The sequence below is a fragment of the Calonectris borealis genome, chromosome 1 (assembly GCF_964195595.1).
Source record: "Calonectris borealis chromosome 1, bCalBor7.hap1.2, whole genome shotgun sequence".
In the NCBI taxonomy this organism is placed as follows: Eukaryota; Metazoa; Chordata; class Aves; order Procellariiformes; family Procellariidae; genus Calonectris; species Calonectris borealis.
Window position 1 is genome coordinate 27,976,209 of NC_134312.1, and position 22,432 is coordinate 27,998,640.

The window sequence follows — 22,432 nt, forward strand, 5'->3', positions numbered from 1 at the left end:
GGCTGGATCTCTGTTTTGGCCCCTAGGGAACAATTCTCACCGCACTTTACTGGACTTACAGGACACAGGAAGACTCAGAGCTCCTGAAATGAACACCAACAGAACAGCACAGAGAGGATATAGCTATTGCACCTCGAATCCTGTGTTCAGTTTTGGGCCCCTCACTACAAGAAGGACATGGAGGTGTTGGAGTGTGTCCAGAGAAGGGCAACGAAGCTGGTGAAGGGTCTGGAGCACAAGTCTTATGGGGAGCGGCTGAGGGAACTGGGGTGGTTTAGTCTGGAGAAGAGGAGGCTGTGGGGAGACCTCATCGCGCTCTACAACTACCTGAAAGGAGGTTGTAGTGAGGTGGGGATCGGTCTCTTCTCCCAAGTAACTAGCGATAGGATGAGAAGAAATGGCCTCAAGTTGTGCCAAGGGAGGTTTAGATTGGACATTAGGAGAAATTTCTTTACTGAAAGAGTGGTCAGGCCTTGGAACAGGCTGCCCAGGGAAGTGGTTGAGTCACCATCCCTGGAAGTATTTAAAAGACGTGTAGATGAAGCATTTAGGGACATGGTTTAGTGAGCGTGGTGGTGTTGGGTTGACAGTTGATCTTAGAGGTCTTTTCCAACCTTAATGATTCTATGATTCTATGAAAACATTAAGTAAATGGAAATAGCAACAGAATAAAAGTATAAACGATTTGGATCATCCTACCCAACAGTGCTAGACAAAAGCAGGATGAGAGGGCGTAAATGGTAAGGGAGGCAAGTTTAATAAAAGTCCCAGAGAGAAACCAGTCCCTCCTGCATTGGCAGCCCCAGCACTTCCCATCATGGGATAAGCAACATGGTAGAGAACGAGAGTAGGAGAGGAAAAAGAGGGGGTATCAAACTGCTAAACTGTAAGGCATCCAAATGATCTGCTATAGCCCTGACTTTATCTTAGCCTGCTATTACATTTGTCCTCGGCCTCCTTTTCTGTTGTAATTAAACCCCACTAGCGTTACCTCACCTTTGCCTCCTGTTTCCCTTCACGCCCCCATTGTTCTCATATTTTCACTCCTATAACCTCATTCTTTTCCATTTCTGCCTCTTGCTCCCTCTTTCCTTCCCCAATCCTTCCCCAAGAACTGCAAAAATCATCGGTGTGCTGTGGTCTAACGATTTCACCTTCTGCATAAGCTTCTGAAGGGTATGTATGTGCTCCTTTGCTTCATTGTTATATTCAATGTAAACATACTTAATGCTAAGAACTTTTATGCGTGTCTCCTTATCCTTCTTTCTGTTGTGTCTCAGCAGAAAGCATCTGATACTTCAGAAATAGCAAGAAACTTCTGAATTCTTTTTTGTACAGATGTGTTAAATTCTGCCAAAAAGTTATTAGTACTACGTTCCCGCTAAAAACCACACAGACCACCATACAGAGACTCAGACAGAAGTGAACTAGTGAAGTTCAGCTGTAATTAATATTTTATAGTGATAAATAGATTGGGAGAATCCCCTTTAATTTTTTTCCTTCTCCTTTGGGTTCCTTTTGGTTTCTTATACAAGAGCAATCCCAAGTACTTCTACAACCTGTACTGTAACCCCTTTTGAATGTCACTGCTGGTGGAGCTGATATTCATCATTCACTTTTTCCACAGAAGAGACGAAATTTTATATCTCAAATAGCATACCTGTGCTATGTACTACATTTCCCAAATTAAACACCACTCTGCCCCAACACAAATGCTGTAAACCTGGAGCTGGCTTTGACAAAGACTTCAGTGTTATTAGTAGGCAAAGGGAGGAGTGTTTATTAAAACACACATGACCCAAGACAGCTGTGCTTAGACCATATGCATCCCAAAGCGGCAAACCAAAACTCCCCAAAACCTACAAAATACAAAACAGTCACTGCTCAAGGACAATGTGGTGCTTTCATACCCTCAGAGATTGCAAGATAAGCTTTTACATAGGCTTAAAATAGCAAGACTTTTTTTTTATATTTAGTCTTATTCCAGTGAAAATGCCAAGCTCTGCTGCTGTGTTTGTTGTGACTATAAAGGTATTGCATGCATGCCTAGCTCGCTGGAAAAAAAGGTGATTTACAGACTAAGGGTAGAATAATGGCTGGCAATAAGCCAAATCATTTGCTATCTCATGGGATGTAAAAATCCACTGGTTTACAGTGGAGATTTATCAGCTTACTTACCGAAGATATTATTATCTAGTCTACATACAAATGAAAGCAGAACTACCTGTTTCTCATTTCTCCTCTTGTAGCCTCAAAATTACCCACTGATATAAACATGGATAAACAAACTGACTAGAATGACCTGCCTAAAAAAAGGAACGGGATTTGTGCAGCTAGCAGAAAATCCAGTTTTCAAGAGTCGTGTTTTTCCTTTTTTTTTCCCTTGCTCTTCCCACTGCATTCATCACAGGCCATTGAGAAACTCAGAAATGTCACCCTCACAGAAATCTTAATTAAAAGAGCAAAGACCTGAAGAGAAATGAGAGTATGACACAGGATACTGTGCTAATCTGACCTGGTATGGCTATTCTTACGCAATGAGAACTTTTACGTTACGTGTATCCCCCATATGCTCAATCACTCTGCATTTGAAGACAATAATGCACATCTCTGTTTTGGCGTATGCCCAAGAAGTGCTTCGGGACTTTCATATCCCTCCCTGCCTCCTCACTCACACCCGTGACCTATATGCAAGAACTTCAGGAAATCCTCATTAGGGCCCTTTGGGATATGATACTAAAACCATTTCTAAGTTAATGTTAGCAGCTGCTGTGCCTGAGTGGAAATATACATTTCATGGGGATGAATACAAGAGAAAAATGTATGTAGAATCAAACTGATCCTTACAGCAAAGTACTCAATTTGTTAGCAGGTATCATGCTAAAAAGCAAGATTTTTGTTTCACCGCCATACCACCTTTTCTTTAAATTGCAAGACACATCTGCTGATGAGGTGAAGCGTGGAAGATGTTTTGAACAGCAGGGGAGCAGATACATTAAGTGCAGTAACTCTACGTGCCTAACACAACACTATTTATGAGGGAGAGTCATAGTACTCTAGGGGGCCAGAGTGCAAGTGTCCACCCTGCAATAACATCATTACCTACGGCGCGTGAGGGGAAAGGGAGAGAGGGAAAAACTACTAGACCTAATGAGAGCAAAGCTGTGATGCCAGTTGCAGCAACAACTACACAAACAGCAGGGATGTCAGCAGAGTTTAAACCACACTCCAAGAAAGGTGTGGTGAAAACGGCTCAGAGCTGAAAGGAAAGTGAAGTTCAAAAGAACGCACAACTTGGTTGCACCTATGCCAATACGGCACAACATCCTGTCCCCATTCAAATTAATGGCAAAGCTCCCATTAATTTCCGTGAGCAGAGCCTGAAAAGAACACCAGCAGCTTTAGCAGCGAGTTTTTCCTCTTACAGCTTTCAATAAAATGAAGACTAATGATAACGGAATCAAGAATTTAAACTAAGATTTAATCTTTCCGTGTTCATTGTGAAAGGTGCAGATTTTGTTTCCTATGTGCTGAATCACACGTCAGCAATTTCTTAAAGAAATGAAAAAGACCAACCCAAACAAAGAATATGACTGAAAAATCCTGCAGTCATGTTCTGTTCTCACCTGGTCTAAAATTGTACTCGGTTAAAAAAGTCCGCAAGGAGAAATCAACCCTGCACAGTCCTACACGTGCATGCCCACACACACTTCACTTGCTTCTACTCTAGGAAAGGAAGTTATCCTCAAAACTGCCTGCAAAAGCCCTCAGACACTGCTTAACTTTTAACAGGAATGCATTACTGCGACAGTTTCAGCTTGCAGACTCTGCAGGAACACCTATTATAATGTATGGTAGGCTAAATTTGTAGAGCTGCTGTGTTTTTTTAAAATACAAACTGACATGAATAAGGAGTTGCTGGCTTGGTGAGGAAAACGTTAAAAAAATTAAATGCAGTAATGAGATGGCAGAAGCAAGTAAAAGACAGAATTGTGTAGGAGTCCACAAAAAAAGGCTCTCATCCCAGAGAAGTCACAAACAAGGTGAAGGAGTATAGAGAGAAGAGTTATTACCCAGCCCCGTAGATAGCAAGAGGCCCTGTCCTAGATGGTTAACTGCCCTACCTGGACAAAGGCAAATGATTAATTGACTCATCAACTTCCTGCCACGTTGCCTCCCACCAGCCCTGCACAACAGTCAAACAGCCCAGGATTTGACACAGAAAAGCCCTCCAGAGTGAGCACAGACAGCACCATAACCATCATCTCCCCTCCTTTCTCCTCATGCAGACCCTGTGTAGCAGAAGGCAAGCACGGCACGTCTCTTCGAACCAGATCTGCAGCAGTGGCGACTTCAGACTGGGGTGAGTGGCAGTGAGAGGAGACCTGAGGCTTTTTGTTAATGACAAGGGCCCAACAAGTTACAGAGACGTAAACTGCGAGAGAACAAAGTTGGCTTGGGGTCCAATTTCTTGATTCCCCTATTTTAATCAGAATTTGTGTACATGCGCGTGTGAATGTATCTATCCATGAGAAGGAAGCAAAAAGATAACATGTAAAGAACTTTTTCACTCTGGGTTTTATTTTTAAAATCAAGCCTTAGTGCTGAGAAATTTCAGAGTTGTTCTTTATGAGATACATCTGGGGGACAGTCTAAATGGGATTGCAAAAAATTAAGGCCTATAGATTTTTTTTATTTTTAATCCATGAGGCAGCATGACAGACTGAGGTACATCCTAATTTTTTTAATAGACTAGAAACAATGTGAATGCTGCATTTTCAGGGAAGCAATTTACATTTTCTTTAGAGATTTTTTTCCCTTTTCTTTACTTTGTGACTTTCTGATTCTATTAACGACACCCATTTCCCCTCGACATGGTGTTGTAAGAGAAAGAAGCAATCAGTTTTTCCGTAATTCTTAGCGGAAAATCCAATCTAAAATGAAATTGTAGTCCATTATTAATTATCCAAATCAAATTAACAGTGATCTAAACCAGAACATTTGCATCGTTAGCAGTCCAAATTAATACACTTATGAATATTTTACAGGACTTTTATCCCAGGACCCTAAATAAATTTACCTATTTTGTAATCTGCAAGATTAGCCTGTCTTTCACATGGCCGTTTAAACTGGAGGGACTCCGTGGAAGTTTATTGGGGTGGAACCGTGCCAGCATAAAACTAGCAGAAGTCAGGCTCCAAGTTCGATGCTTAACTTGAAAAACGCTCTTTGACCTGAAACACTGCCTGATGCATTAAAACTTTTCACCCTTTAAAAGTTCGTTTTTAATGCTGAAAAGTCTGCATGTAGTAAAGGACTTGTGTTTTAGTTTTCAGGATATTCTTATTTATTTGTTCCAAGTGTTTTTATACAAAACTATTAAAACTTGAGGGTATTGGTACTGGTGTGATTTCACTTAGCATACACCTGGTATGGTTGCCAGAGAGCAGATTATAATCTTTCTTCATCTACCTACTAGAAGATCTACCTGGCTTGAAATTTCCCTTCTACAGAGGAGTCAGTAGCAAGTTCATGGGCGTGATTACAACTCTACACTACTCTCCCTTTCCTGCTTGGGAGAGGGGTCATTCTAAGGGGCATGAAGGTTTGCTTTTCTATAACTCTGCTATTCTCTAAGAATAGTTCCTTGGGATACTCGATAGAAAGCCAGAAGGAAAGAGGAGTTTGGTTTTATACCCAATGCAAGCAATGTGAACTTCAGAGACATTTGTGGGCTATTTTCCATAAATTCCCCTTCCACTCTTCTTCTGTCCAACCCATGATCTTGAAAGTACAGCTAAACTAGATCACATTCAACACTAATACCAGTGGAATTAGTTCCTTTCTATATCAACCTTCCAAAAATAAAAATCTGGCCTAGAGGTTCATCTCACATCTGAAAACACTGACTATCTGGGTACATCTGATCACTTCAGGCCATTTGGGCTATTATAGCTGCAGTTTCTGATACCACAGCATTTTGAACAGAGAAGCATGGAGTTTATCTCACTTTTACTACTAAATTGCAGAACTTGAAAATAACATGGATATTTAATGTGCATATTGGTTAACAGTAATTTTCAGATTTACAGTCTGGCTGTCCAACACACCTAATGAGACACCATTAATAATAAACTATTTTCACAGCTCCTAACCCCAGGGATAGGACTGTCAAACAGGTGGCATTTGGTAAGTCAGGGTAATCCTAACTAACATGTTGGAAAGGTGATAAACATAATCAGTTCAGACTTTCACATCAAGTTCCTGATCATACACTTTGGAGCACTAACAGCACCAAGATCCAAGCATATTTCACACGGTTATTTATGCAGAATTGTTACCACTGATGAAGACAACTTGTTTATTGCATATATCCTGAATAAAGTATAAACTATGAAGCTGGCTGATAGTCGCTTTGACAAAATTGACCGAATCATGTGAAATTGCACTGTCATTTGTTTTAATGTAAGGGCAGAAAATTCTTTAGAAACATCTTAAAAACTGTAACATGAGAAAATAATTACTTTAGTTTAGCAGTGATGCAAAAATTCAGGTGCTCTACCTGTACTTGGAGAAGCACATGCCAGCACCCAGCCTACGTACATTTCAAAATTATTAATATGTATGTTTTAAAGATATTAAGACATTATCAGAAAATAGTTATTTTTATGAAGGTCCCTGAGTATCTCTCTGTATTTATCATCTTTATAAGCAATACACAGAGCAAAATCTGTAGCTATTCACAGGATTCTGTGTTAATTTAGCAACCCCTAAGACTTGGATCTATTTATAGAACACTAAAAGCTTACCGAAGAGAAGAACAAATCTTACCCCTAAATATAACATTATTCCATAGAACATAAATTTCCAGAAAAAGCATCGTCGAAGAGCATTAATAAGTTTGGGTTTTTTCTTTGAAGTTGCCAGCTCTCTGTCCCACTCTCTGAAAAGGAACCGAAAAACAAGACCATTAAGTTGCGTGAGCAAATACATGGGTTATGGCTCTGACATACTTCAATTCACTCAAGTATATCCAAGGAGATTTAGCTAAGGTGACTAATGAAAGAAAGCTTTGCAGAGACCCCAAAGACCCGGCCTTCATTGACTTGATAGATCAATAAAAGTTCAAACCTAGTTCAGCCACATATTTGGCAGTTTTAAATACTCAGCCATACATCACCCCACAGGGAATTAACTCATGAAAAGGTCACATTGTATGTTTTAAAGAAACCTGCTGTACTTAAGACCAAAGCACAAATAATAGGCAAATAAATGTTTTGGAGCTCTTCCAGTCTGCAAAAAACACCAACAAAGCATCAAAAATGTGACTTTTCTACTGCACAGCATTATTTTTAGCCAGTGTTGCTGGGACAATAATTTTCTATTTGATAATAAATTGCTGGTCAGAAGCAATGCTATATACAGCAAGCATATGTTTAGTCAAAATTAAACTCACAGATTAAAGCACTCCTAAGAATTTCCTCAGCTAATTTCTTTCTCCATTTTTCAACAGAATATTAAAGAACCAGAATATTCCATTTATAAACTATCAAAATGCATTAAGCATACTGATGTTCTCAATACTTTCCACCAGTTTTGAATATGTATGTCACACTGCACTTAAGTTTAATTGGATTGGCACAACAGTGCAGATGGAAGCCGCCCCTGCACACCCCTTTCCCAGCTATACCGAAGGCTGGGGGAGTGGGACCAGATTTAGGCGCTTGTGCCTGTAAGAGTTAGTCCCAACGGTAGCACAGTTTCTGAATTAGGACCCACTGAAACAGGGTCGAGAAGAGAGGAAGCCTAAATGAGGAAAGTCAGGACATGATTTCTGCAGAAGCAATTAAAGTCTTTCAACAGTGGTATCAAAGGAAATTAAGAATGTTATTTTGTTGAAGAAAAAATAAAACAAGGTTTTACAAGAATATTTTGGGAAGAAAGAACAGCAGAATGGGGAACTAACATTGAAACTGAGTCTAGCCTCACTAGTCAATGGACAGATGTCACAGGTACCTGTATATAGTAATTTAGAGCACCTAGGTGATACATCTGCACCAGGCATCCCAGCCAGCTCCGAAGGACAACTGTGTGCTGAATGACGACACACTTGAGCCAGTCAATGGGTGCAACCAGCTTGCTACCCAATGCTATTTAAACATTTTATCCAACAGCTTTTTAATGAAAATCGCAGTGTGATTCCTGAAACAAAGTTATTTCATGAATCTTTCATACCTTTCTAGTTTTTCAGAAAGATTATCGGCAGAGTCTGCAGAAGGAATTTGATAAATATCTGACAGCTCCAACCGTCGTCTGTAACCCTTTTTCAAAATTGGTTTTGTCCATCTAAGCAGAAAAAAAAAAAATTAAAAAATCACCAGTTCACCAGTTTCTGTGGTTAATTCTGGAGTTGCGTTGTCTCACTCTGAATATTTTGTGCACAGCACCCAAGTATGTCTATGTGCACACGCACACACATATACACACACACACAATATGACATAATATAGTGCAGTTCTGCATTATATTTACAAAACTATATTGACAAACATAGCATTAAAAGAATAATTGCAAAACTGTTCCATTTTATCAGTTTTGGGGTGGGATCATGCCCCAAACTTCCTATTCAGTCAGTAGCAGACAAATGAACAGGGGATTAAGACCTTTGTACTGTATTTCCAAATATGTGCTATGACCATATAAATGGATAATAAATCAGAACTACAGTAAATTGGACGTATAAGTTTCATTCCTGTAAGACAGAAAATCTTAATATACGTTGAGTGTTCCTTTGACAGCTTACATTGCAGTATGCACTTAACAACACATGAGATCTTCCACAGGACTCCTCATAAGATCTTCATTGCATCCATCATATGTAAACATTTTGCATTTCTTTTTTCAAATTTAAAGGGCACGCTGAATTAAACCAAAGCAGGAAAAAACTCTAGAATGGCTACTCTGCAGAGAAAATCTTCATAAGCCATTACTAATTTTATCGAACAATTCGGCTCCTGAAAGGCCTACAAATCCCCATGTGCCAACTTGTACAAAATTTTGCATTAGATTCTGTTCAAAAATCTTTTTGAAGTCACAGGACTGAAATAAAACATAAACAAGCAACCATAAGAACTAATAGTGTATTTTGAAACTACTTGAGTTTCTGCTTTACTGCCATTGTTAAAAAATATTTCCTTAAAAAAATGAAATGCCTGTCAAAGAAGTAGCTTGTGGTTGATTGCTGTCATGCTTCCATATGTAAACACAGTTTGTAAAAAAAAACCCCAAATGATTTATGATTATGATAAAACTTATGATCAGCAAAACCTCAATCATTTCAGAATTTTTTGTTTTAAATTCTCTTCATAGACAACAGTTAACAAAATTGCAAAAGAAATGCAATAATGTTTCCCATGGTCACTTAGAAAATACAAACAGCTTATTGGAGATGCTTACCTGTATGCCTGTAAGAACATGTATCATACACACAAAGTAAATTACGTTCTCAATTTGCAGCCTCTGATGGTGCAAAGAGGTTGACAGAAAAGTAAAAGAACATTGTTAGACACCACACGAGTGCAAAAAGACCTTAGCACAATAGTCAAAGCCTATTTGTGTGCAACTGTGCGCACACACATGCACTCCAACATTTACTTTAACGAAGTTATGAATTGTATGAGACACCAGTCTATAATCCCCATAATTCAGTAAAGCACAAAGATATTTCCCAAGTGAACAGTTATATCACACCCACTGCAAAGAGAATGTGTTCTAAGAAATCAGAAGATTATCCTTCATTTCTGCAATCATATTACCATTTTAGACCATCTCAGTCTTTGACACCACTATAGCTGAGAAATAACACACGATTTGTGCTACGTTACAGCAAGGCAGGTAGGAGAGTCCACTTTGGAGAGTCATTGGTAAAACATCCATAAACTTTACTACTACTGGAAATAGGGGCTAATGTTTTCAGGCGTGTAATAAGATAGATTAGAAGAAAACTTTTTAATTTAAAATGATACTGTTATGTCCAAGTCTTTCATGGCCACTGTAAATGATAAATCAGGTATTGATTTGTATTTTGCCAGCTCCTGATGGCAGAAAGGACCAGTTGCCATTGGCTTTGTGCACATCATGTGGAGAAATGGCTAATCCCTGTCCTTTGGGAACAGAAACTCTCATGGACTGGCTTCACTGAAAGTTCGGTATATGCAGATATTTTGGCAAAGATAAAATAAATACAAGTTATGGGACACTAAGCCACTACTGCAGCTAATGCAAGTAAGCAACAGTACTTCCTAAGCAAACTCTTTAATTCCCAATACCGTAGCTAAGTAATAACCTTGCTGAGCCCCTTAATAATGCTTTGAGACTGCAATAAGCAATTCCCAACTTGTCTTGACAAAAGAAAAACGTTTTACAGTTTCACGCCTTGTACGTTTTGAGAAAACATTTTTCACTGCACTGTTTCCCTCCACACATTTGATTTTATTTATACTTTTGATTAGCACCTACCTTGGCATTTTGCCACTGCCTGAAGTAACAAAACGTGACTACATTTAGAAAGCGAGCGGCGCAGCTGTTTCATCATTTGGGGAAGGCGGCATGCTCAGCAGATCTCCCATACTCCTAGGAAGGTCTCTTGTTCTACTTGGTGCTTAACCGGGTGCATTTATGCGTACCACCTAAATTATGTGGTCCCTAAACCACCCTCCTCTCCCAAGTCAACAAGCTTGATACAGACTTAGTGCAGTCCTTGTCCTCGTATCTCTGCTCATCAGGGTAGCTGCAACTATGGTAGCTGAACTCCTCCAGCCAGCTAAAGGAGCGGTGCTGACACCTTCCCCCGGGGACCTCCTAGTCTGCAGCCAAGTTCCTACCACAGGCTGCTGGCAGGGCTTGCACAGAGATGTTCATCTCCCAGCTGCCCTAGCCTTGTTCGGAAGTCCCACCCTAACTAGATCTGGCCAATTTGCGAGCTGTGCCAAGTGGCTTCGGGTTGGAGTGGTAATCGTGGGAGGAGTTGGCCTGTCACGTGCTGTTTGTCTCAAGGCAGATTTTCAACAGCTGCTTGGGTTGTGCTGTCAAGAGCTGTGGGACACAGTGTATATTTTATGAAAAGGAATATACTAGATCTAGAATACATAAATATCTCCTAAAACCAACCTTTTGTCAGATTCCAATAGCATCCGGTTTACCATTATGCTCCGGATTCTTTGCAAAGTTTTGAAATGCAAAATGGCTATAAATTTATTTTACCTGACAATATAATCTGTAGTTATCAATGTCTCTTTATCACCAGGTAATGCAGCTCAGTCAGAGTTTGTCAGTGAATATGGCTCTTCCATTTTTTGGCTTAATAGAAATTATTTGCCAGTGTTAATTCTGAGTTTTTTCTCGTGTTTGCTGAGAACGAGAAATTTCTTTTGAAAGCAAGAGAGCAAGAAAGAAGGGAAACAGATTGGCTTTACAGCATTACGTTAGCAAATGCCACCGGATTACTGGCTGGCATTTAATGAACTCTTTCACAGAGAAACCTGTAGTGCTGTCAGAGTTTTGCCACTAACTAGGAATGTTATTATGGGTACACACACATGAAACCCAGCAGGGGACAAGTTTCAAGGGTGTACAGTAGGAAAGAAGAAAAGAAGGAAAACAAGTTCCACCTCTATTATTGATTGCCTGTAGCAAAAAATATCTTATGAGCTTGATATGTAAATATCATATACATAACATACGGTTTTAACTTCTCTTTTGGAAAACTTCTAATGACCACTTGTTTGTCATTCACTTTAGCAATATATAATAGATTTCTTACTAGAGCTATTTCTTTCTCCAGCATTTTCAGCCTCAGCCCATTTGAGCAAATTGTCTTTGGCTTTCCAGATAGTATTAACACAGACTGTTAACTTGTCAGTAGGATTTGTCTCTCCCTTAAGGCTGCTTTGCATGTCACTGAAGACAGAAAGAGCCTCCGATTTGCTAAGCTAACTGCCCAGATCCTCCTCCCGGGTGCAGGGTTTCCCCAGCTCCATCAGATCCTCCCGGGCAAGAAGCACAGGGTGTTGGGACAGTAACAGAGCAGTGGGGCTGGGCTATCTAAGACCTGCAAAGCAGAGCAGCTCTCCTGCAAGGGTTCCTGATCAGGCTGGTACCATTTCAACAGATGTCCTGTGCACAACACGGCAATATCTACTGAGCAGCACAAAGGCGACCATGGCTCCACTTCCTTCTCTTACAAAGCATTGATACCTGTGCACAATACAGTTAGGCATAGTGCCTGCAGCTCCTAAGGAACTGCTCCTAAATCTTGATGAAGACAGAGCAAGAAAAGTGCCTCTGGCTTTATCTTATCCCTTCTTTTAACAGTTTGGGGGGGGAGGGGGGGACACATAATCAAGCCATGATTATGATGCTTTGGAGCCTAAGTTTTACAAGGTGTTTGTAGAGCCACGAATTCCTACTGACTGCAGGAAAAGACTGAGGTACCACATAGATCTCAGACATTCCCAAAGGGTCAAACCAGACCAGACTCTGTCAGAGGCTCTGCACTCCCATTCTCTCCCAAAAGATATCCATCACTCCAGCAGCAGAACAAATTGTAAATTGTTGCTTACTTTATACTGGAGGTGGAAGTTCTACTACATTTAAAACTGTTTCTCCAGAAGAGTGTTTCACCACCAGCCCTCTTCTCTGAGCATCCTGCAACGCAGCCATAAAGGGTGACCCTAGCTTTGTAGGATCCTTGCTAACAGATGGGACAAGTCAGCGTGCCCACTGAGCACAATGCCAGGCACCACAGCCTAATTCCTGCGCCTTGGTTACCCTCAACAGAGTAAGGTTGCAGTTATTTTGTTTCAAATGGTAACCTGCTGAAATAGCATGTTATATATTCTGAAAATTGTATTAAACCTTTAGCATTTTCCCCTTTAAAAACAAACAAATGCAACACTCTGAGCTTAGTATTTACACATAATTATTGCAGGGCTTCAACAATGGAAGGTAAATGCAGACCCTACTAATTTCTTCTTTTTGTTTTCCCCCAGACCACAAAAATTAAGACTTAAATTCCTTCACTAATAAACAATTCATCCCCATGAGGTGTTATTTGACATGGAAAATATTTAGCTGCAATATCATTGACTCTGCCACTAGCTGTGAGCAGCACCATTTTAAGAATAATCAATGTTCTGCTGAAACCCCAGGATTTCAATAACGAGTCTTAATTAGGATTACTCCACAGCAATTCTTGGGGAAGGCTTGCCTTTTTATGCCCAGTTCTTGCGAGGTGATTATTACTCAGATTATTATCTGATCTCTAAATGCTTTTTGAGATTCAGATTTTTAGCAGAAATTCAATACTTTTTCCTTACAGTTAATAAGATAGTTAAAGTATTTCGGTTTGCAGAAGTACCAAGAGCTATTTTTGAGAGAAAACAAAGCACATTAGGAGTACAAAAATATTTGTGTAAGATGCAAGGACGGAATACATTCGATGTATTAAAATCTGTCAATTGTTTAGATATCAAAGTCAAGTGTAATATATGCCTCAAATATTTCTTTAACAAAGCTATCAAAATAACATAGTGGTGATGATGTGCTACGAACAGGGTTTGCAAGGCTATTTCAGCATATACCTACAGTGAGACTGGCTAGGAGAGGACGATTCTTCATGTTCACTCTTTTTCTCAGTTATATATCCCATAGCAAGAATAAGGGAAAGAGATTTCTTTCTCCTAGTCCTTTGAAAAACCAAGGAACGTTGCAGAAAGTTTGCATCAGCAAACCTATTGCAGAGCTTGTGCTATTCATGATTGAACTGAATTTTAAAATCTCCCAGATGTGTCACTAATGTGACAGCAACAAATTTCACCCAATTCAGCACTCCACTGTCTTAGCCATGCATTTATAGATACAATTCAAAACAAGTAAGCATACAGTTGCACATCAGGTGCAATGGCCCTTTCCAAATCTGTAATTTGTTCAAAACCCAGTGACAGATATGTGATCAGGTATAAACACCTTCACAAACTGGTGAACACATTTGTGGCAGTTCAAACAGGGGAAGGGGAGGGTGGGAAGAATTTTTTTTTTTTTAATTTAAATACCAAGTATCAAAATGTAAATTGCCTCTATGGAATGAATCCTGAATTGGGGGCTGCTTCTCTTATTACTTACTCTTTGCCATCTTCTCTGTATGCTGGTATTTGATGCTGCTACTCCTCAGCCTGACCCTTGCAAGTTAATGAGAAAATGTCTCGTATCTTCTGATTTCCAAAACAATCTTGAGCTTTGAGCAAAGCAACGTTGGGGTTTTTTTGGTTTTGTTTTCTTGGTATTTGTTACCTCCAGAGAAATAAAACCATCCCAGATTTTATAGACTAACCTTAAACGAAGCTAAGTTGAAACAAGTTAAAGTGAAATATCAGATTTACTCCAGTACAATAAAGGTTCACATCCTTTATTTTAAAAGTTGGAAAAGAAGTTTATAAAAAGATAAATAGCAACATTAAAACATGGGAATATACCTGAAACCAAGTACCTTTCCCAGCTGTCACTTAGGAATTTCTCCTAAGGCACAACCTTGCCCATGCAGTCAAGGCATTAGTATTGCAGCAGGCTACCCCAAGCACTGCCTTTCAGGATCAACCCTCTCTCCCGCCTACCCTCTCCTAAAGGAAGGATGCTTACCCATACTTGACAGGCAGGAGGGTTCTAGTTTCAAGGGAAAAACAATGGCGTTTCAAAAAATGTCTTAAAATCCTACTTACTCTCTCCTAATTTTGGGAGCTTGATGACAATGTAGCCTTGGTTTAGCTACTTGCTGACTGTGAAAATGCTCATGCAGATCCTTTTGCTTATATGAAAGGGAGTGATATGTAAACACAGCCTGTGAGTTCTTGCTCGTCTCACCCAGGCGTACCCCCTCTCTCATGGAAGGCAGCTGAATTGCATCTACAAGTTACATTGCAAAATTTTGCAATGTGTATCACTTCTTATATGCTACAGTTTAATTTGACCTTTGACTTATTTATTTTAGAGGACATAATGTGACACGTTAGTACCTAGATGTCAGGTTGGCACCATCCTGCCCCCACAACCACTTTCCCTACATACATATGCTGCAAAGCAGGGGGGTTGAAGAAAAAAAATAAAACACACTCTCCTGCATTAAGTCACACTATTCTCACCAGTTTGAAAATTAGCATATTCAAAAAATTTAGATATTCAGAGACTGAGACTCTTTTGTATGAAAGAGGTGATAATTGTTCGCTGTAGAAATATTCTGAAGTAACTCTGTCACACCAGAAATACCCTTTGTGCGATTAAAGTCCTGGACAGGAGATACCAGGCAGTCTGCACTGACTCCACCACATACTCCCAGGACAAATCACAATCCTTGTACACCCCACTTTCTTCTCTACAGAACTAATAAGGAAACTTCTTTTTAGCCCATCCTTTGTGCTATCTACTTAGACTTTAGGATCTTCAAAACAGACTTTCTTATCAAATATTTTCCAGTGCCTAGTACAGTAGACTTCAAATTTCTGCTAGGGCATTTAGAAGCCTCTATAATATAGATAATAAAACTACTTTCCATGTCATGGCCTACAGTGTTAAAAAAAGAATTCAAGGATTTGGATGGATTATTTTCTATCCCACCAAAATCAAATAAGCATGGAGGAGAATAAAAAGGTACAGACAGGTCTGCAAATCTTTCAAATGCTTGATCATTTCATTTTGAATATCAGGATGGTAAGCATTCCTCCTGCAGGAGGAAAAGAAGCTTTACATATATTTCAGAAACTCAGATGCAACTTGATTCGGGCAACTGTGCTTTAGAGGTATGAAGCAGCCAGAGAAGGGCACTGTGCTACGCAGCGTTTGCACTTCTGCTCATTAGACCAAATGTGCAGTATCAGGCTGAGCCACGGACACAATTTAGCCTTATTATTAGAGAAGGTATTCCTGTGGCTGAAATTATTTCAGAGTAGAAGACTCAGCATCCTTTCTCCAGTTCACTTCAAGTTTCGTATTTTACCTTGGAAATATTAATAGAAGTCAAATTTTCAAAAGGAGTCCAAAACTTGCACACACATCTTTGTACCATCTGGGGGCTGACTTTCAGAAAGCTTGCCGTTTCAAACAGGTCTGAAGGGCTGGCAGATCAGTGGGTCTCCAAGGACCACTTGTGGCAGTAGACGAATGACCAGGCAGCCTCAGGGTGCCATAATCTGTGCTGCAGCTGCATCTGTGCTTGGTTATCACCAACAGCCAGGATTTATGATTACCTGGGATCACTGAAAGGCAGGTCCTCAGGACTAGGCCCACAAAGGGCCTTAAGAATATACCATAAGAAATTTGCCTTGTGTAAGTGTCTAAGCCAGCTGTCCCAGCAACTGAGCCATCACACTGTGCAATTCAATCCATCTGCTCATAGCTGCCAACGTATAGTGAGGCTCCCTTCTCAGAGAGGAAAGATTCTCTGAGCAAGATGCTACAGCTAAATATTGATAGGGGATGCTCCAAATATATGTTGGCCATGGCAATGTCCAGACAGCTGCCCTCCGGAGTGAAATTTATAGACATGAATTAAGTCTTTAAGCCTCCTATACAATACCTGGGATTTTTAGGAACTCAAGACAGTTTCAGGGGAAGTTTTGAGGACAAATGTACACATTAAATCCCAAACTTCTCCAGGAAAATAGGAGATCCTTCTCTATAAAGGAATCAAAATCCTAAGTATCCTCTTGGTATTAAATCCTAAGACACATAGTTCAAGGATAGAGCAGGGACTGCCTAGGGCAGATCTGCCTGTAGTTCCTTTCTCTGAAGGGTTTCAAACTAATTCTCATGAGAATGCCTTTCCAAACCAGAAACTGTCTTGGTCAAGGGACTCTCAAACTTGCAATTAAGACTGAATTAAGCTAGAAAGAGTGAAAGAATAACCATGACTGTAGCTCATGGGCTAGGTACTTTCAAAAATTAAGTCCTGGATTCTGTTATCCACCCTAAAGGTTATTAACAGGCTTCATAAAAAGTGCCCTCGGAACAGAAATCAGGACTTGCAAACAAGTTTCTTACCCGGTAGACTACAGCGTCACTCTTGCTCTTATGCTTTAAAAAGATTAGCTGAGCCAGAGATAGAGAACTAAAACACCTTCACTACCACACAGTGGTAACACTGGTCCTACTTCCCAGAAGAGGTGAGGTGTAGAATTGAATTCCTTTTCCTACCCCTCCCAGCACACACACAAAAGAAGAAGGAATCCAACATTTATCCCCTACATGCTAAACTGTTCTTGGAATCACTGGACAGCTGTATAAAAAGGGGGCAGGTTACTTTTTCTCTGGTTTGGAAAGGAAGAAGCAACTAGAGCAGGTCTGATGGACTGAGCCCACGAGAAGGCATAGCACAAAAGCTAGCTTAGTTTGTATTTCTCATCTGGATTTAATAATGAATCAGGCACTGAACTACTTGGTCCTGCCAAGACAGTTGTCACATTTGGTACCTACCAAAGCAAAAGTATATGCTCAGAGAGTTGGAGAGGAGAACAAGGATTGCCTTTTGTGAACTTGTATTTAAATATCTAAATTTGCATGTAAAAAAAAAAAAAATCAGAATTGTCCCAAAGTTGCAGCTGTTTCTGAAACTCCAACAGTAACTCTGTGTTCCAGTACCCAGCTAAAAATTAATTAATTTATTAACTTGCCTTAATAAAACCATAACAATACTGCCTGATCTCAGTAAATCTACAATAAAAACTAGGTGATTGCAAAGTACTCTGATGATGTTTGCTACAAAAGGTATGGCCTTGACCCTGCAAAACACCAAGAACATAAGTAACTCTTACGAAGACAAAAGTGAAGCTTCACAATGATGTGAAGTTAAGCATATGACCATCTGACCGCTTCTGCATAAAACTCTATTTTCTTTGAACAAGATAAAAAGTTTCCAGAGCACAGATAAATGTGTTGCATGTGGTTGGGAACAAAAGGGGTCAACTCTGAAAAGGTAATAAGGAAAATAAAACAAAACACAAAAGAAACCCTGAAACTCCAAACACTTAGTATCTAGTGTTTTACAATGGAAGATCTCAAACTATTTGTCTTCACACCTCATTTCTTAACCACCAAAACTCAGTTTCTAAACAAAAGTTGTTCAAATTTTAGGAAGAAAGGTGATTTCTAATGTCTAAATACTTTCTATCATGACCACCCCAAGCAATTCTCTTTTTTTGCCCCACCAGTGTCGCTGATCTTGGAAATCCAACAAAAAGGTAACATTTTTCCTAAGACATTACTCCATGACAGTTTCTCACTTTTTGGCATAAAGAATTAAGAAAAAAATGTACAAACAATACTGAAATATGATTAAATTACTCACTTATGAGCAATAAGTGAGCTCCATTCTGACTTTAACACATTTAAACCTATCCTTCCAGCCCAAACAGGACACATTATGACACAATAAAACCTTGCCAAGAGTTTTATAGACATTGGTATCGAGATGCCAACAGTTCATACGATATTAAATAATAATATTACATTCATCAGCAAGATTTCCTGAGTAATAACAACTAATACTTTACCACCACTTCTGCTAACACGACCTTCAACTTATTGCATTATATTCAGATTGGTACTTCACACATAATTGCATAAGAGCCTCCTACAAAAGTTACTTCACCGAAGCACTCTGCAATGTTGTACTTGAAAGCAACTATTTCATCATCATTGGAAAAAACAACCTTTTTCCATGCACACCTTTTTGTTTTTGTTTTTGTTTTTTTTTTTAAAAGAAAGAATTGACTACTTATTTCAGATAAAATGCCCTTGAGTTCTTTCTCAAAAGTTTTCATGGAAGTAAAGCATGTACCAAAATAAGTGCTTTACTAAATATGGTCAGTATCAGAAACCAACGATGTGTACAGACTCAGTTAAAACACTAACAGGATATTCTGACATCTTAGAAAACCTTGTTCCAATCTCACTCATTAATCACTACTTTGTCGATGTTTCCAGTTGAGTGGACAGGTCTCTTGTTACTGATATGTAGCAAGTGCTTCTGACTTTGTAAAGCCCATCACAAATAATGTACTTCAAAGTGTTGTGAAATTCTTATACCTTGAGGAATCTTTGCTCTCTGATAACTTACCTTTTAATAATCTTTAGCATTGATCTTGATCTACTTTTGATGAGACAGAAACCGATGGAGTCCTTGAAGACTGAAGGGATGCATTTTAAAACAAGCTAACGTTTCATCACTATAAATAAGGTATGTTTTTAAAATGCTTATTTATTTATTCGTTTATTTTTAAGAGAAAGACACCCTTGCTGCCCATTTGGACGTAATGCATTTTCTTATTTTATGGCTTTCACTTTCGTGACCTTTTCAATTCTTTCATATAATACTTGTGAAGAAACAAAGACATTCATAGTGTATGTGGTAAAACGCAAGTAAGCAGGGACTTTATCATTCATAGAAACATCATTCCGAAGGTATTAGAACCATATTAGATACTTTATAGATGTACACATACAATTTTGGGGCTGTTCTCACCCAGTGAACTGAATGTTTACATTAACAGCCTGATTTTTCTATGAAACAATGTTACTATAAAGTTTTGTAAAGAAATTTCTCTGCTTTAGTCAATATTCATCATAAACACCTCTTTAACTTTATATACTTAATTATTATCACTTCAGTTACAGTATAATATAATGTATCACGCATGATAAGCATGACTCAAACATCATTTAACTGACTTAAAGACTTTGATTTTAAAAGACCAGGTCAGACCCAAGGATGGTTAATTATGCACTTAATGAGCATGAACTGCATCTGGTTTCAGCCATGGGAACTTTAACTAAGGTAGGAGTCAGAAGTATATTTGATTTATCTTATTGGGGTTTTTTCTTGACACCTTCACCATCACAGGTTCTAGAAAAGCACTACTCTGATAGAAGCTTTACGAATAAATAAAACAAAATAGAACAAGTGGTTCCTTGAGCAATGAAGTTAATATGCAGCCTTACTTCCTACAGATTTGCATCTTATACTCGACAGGAGCACTGACTGAAGCTTCCTCTGTGGAGAATTTGTAAAGGCTTACACTCCCATCATCCACACTCCCTGGCTCTAACAGCATTTGAGAGCAGCTACGGCTTCTTTCCCACTGCAGCACCACTGGAGGACTCCTCTAGGATCCTCACCTTTACCTGGATGTTTGTAAAACTTTAGGAACAGGTTACATTTGGGATCCTTCCCTGCTATCGCATCTGGCCAAAATGAGCCAAAGTGGGGGAGGCAGGCAAACAGTGTGATTCATACAGACCCACTTCCCTTAAGAAACTTTTAAAAAAGGTCCAGGCAAACCTGCTGAAAAGGAAAGCTATCCCAAAAGGATTAAAAAGTGAGCTAAAAGCCCTCAGTTGCTCAGGCAGAGACCTCGTGCCAATGTTACGGGTTTACATCACGTGTTCCCATTTCAGTCACCATGTTCGCATCTTACACAATACTTCCTCCCTCCCCTCCCTGCCACACGAAAGACCCTCAAGTAACAAAATGGGGAACCAGCACCCTGGTGAAAATGGTGGCGTGTGGGCCAAAGCCAGAAAGATTATTTACTCTTTCCAGTTGGCAGTGTCATTTTTAGCAATGTCATGTAAAACATGTTCAGTCTTCTGTATTGTCTTATAAAGTACGTTGTGCCCAGGCGTTGGTATTGGCTCCATCTTCTCTTTTTATTTGAAGTTGTGAGAAAGAAAAGGCGCCAGGGACTTTGCTTGTAAAAGAACACTTTCAAGGCTTACAGGGAACTGTTTCCAGTAAGATCTTGTATTACACTCGCACACTGAGCAAATGCTAAACACCCGAAAAGCCAAGCAGAAGGAATCCTTGCTCTGAGAGCATTTCCCCTCTGCTCCCCCCACCCCGCCGTGTTCTCACAGTTTACAGTGAAATAACTAGAGATTAAATAATTGAGCAATTTACCAAAGTTTGCTCAAATTATGTCATAAATTCATCTGTCTGGATCCAGCGAGGGTTTATGACACCTGACAGACAAAGCTCATTCCTGGTGCTAAAACCCCAGCAACAACAACAGCAAAAAAGAGATATCGCACCATTCGGCAACAAGCAAAACTCGCACCGCTCTCCCCACTGGCACTTCCAGTGTTAACTGACCCCGTGCTCGGCCCCCTTCTCCGCCGATCAGGAGGCAGAGGAGCCCCCGCTGGGCCCCCGGCACCGCCGCTGCCCGCCCCTGCCCGCTGCCCCGGGCCGCACGTGTCCCGCCGGCCGGGGCTCCCACCTGAAGAAAAGTTTGGAGAAGATGTTCGCCTTCTCCAGGGGGGACCTCTGCATGGTGCCTGGAGGTGCGGTGCGGTGCGGTGCGGTGCGGTGCGCGGGGGACTGGCGGCAGCCGCTGATCGCTGACGCCTCGCTCGCCCGCTCCGCTCCGCTCCCGCGGCTCTCCCACCTTATCCGCCCGGCCGGCTCTGATGTCACCGCCTGCCTCCTGCCCCTGCCCCTCTCCCCGCCTCTGCTTCGCCCAGGTTCACCAGCGGGAGGGCTGGGGCCCCGGACCGCGCGCTGCCTGCGCCGCCACCGCCTCCTCCCCCGCCTCCCCGCCGCGCCCGGCACCGCGCACCGGCCGCGCCCCGCGGCGCCCCCCGCGGCCGCCCGCACTCTCTCCCCCCCGGCCGCCCTCTCCCTCCCTATGGGGGGGAGTCCATAGAGAAGCCGGCTGGCTTTTGGCCAGCCCGCTACCTCCTCCTGCCGACTCCGCTTCGCGCGTCACCCCGCGCCGGGTCCCCGACCTCCCCCCTGCATTGAGCCCCTCGCCCTTCCAGGGGCCGTGGGGGAGACACCGCCCCCCCAGACGTGCCCTCCGCCCTCGCTGCGGGGCAGCGCGGACAGCGCAGCGAGGAGAGCCCCCCTCGGGGCTCGGAGACCCCCCTCGCCGCCCCAGCGCGCAGCTCCCCACCGCAGAGCCTGCCCCGGCCCATCGGCCGCCTGCTCGCACCCCCCCGAGACCCGCGGGAGCCGAAGCCGGGTTTAAGGGGGTTGGATGGGTACCGAGCCAGAAGCCCCCACACCCCCCCGGCTGCCCCTACACCTCTGCACGGTCCCGCGGGAAAGCGCAGCGGCGCACGGGGCTTGGGGGAGAGGGCGAGCCGAGGGGAGAATAAATGCGAACGGCAAGCGCAATCATACCCGCTTTAAAATACACTTGCTTCAGTTTTCAAGTTTTCCGGCAGGCATAGCTACCTGCACCGAGAGGAATGGGAACTGAAGGTATAACCTTGAGAAGTTTAGCCCAAGCACCCAGATTTAACACTAAAGCTCCTTCTGAAGCGTCGTACACATGCCGCACAAACAAAATCACCGCTTTCAGAGTGCACGCTAGAAAGCATGTTTAAA

At 41.2% G+C, this 22,432-nt stretch overlaps 1 protein-coding gene across 1 annotated transcript in view; it reads right to left on the reverse strand.

The window, feature by feature from the left end:
- The window catches only part of CFTR (CF transmembrane conductance regulator), a 93,297-nt gene extending 71,924 nt beyond the window's left edge, over positions 1-21,373 (reverse strand). The window contains exons 1-3 of the mRNA XM_075147224.1: positions 21,321-21,373; positions 8,236-8,346; positions 6,832-6,943 (exon numbers count right to left, since the gene is read on the reverse strand). Of these exons, the coding sequence (XP_075003325.1) occupies positions 6,832-6,943; positions 8,236-8,346; positions 21,321-21,373 (276 nt within the window). The remainder of the gene's footprint in view (positions 1-6,831; positions 6,944-8,235; positions 8,347-21,320) is intronic.
- Between the last annotated feature and the right edge of the window lie 1,059 nt (positions 21,374-22,432).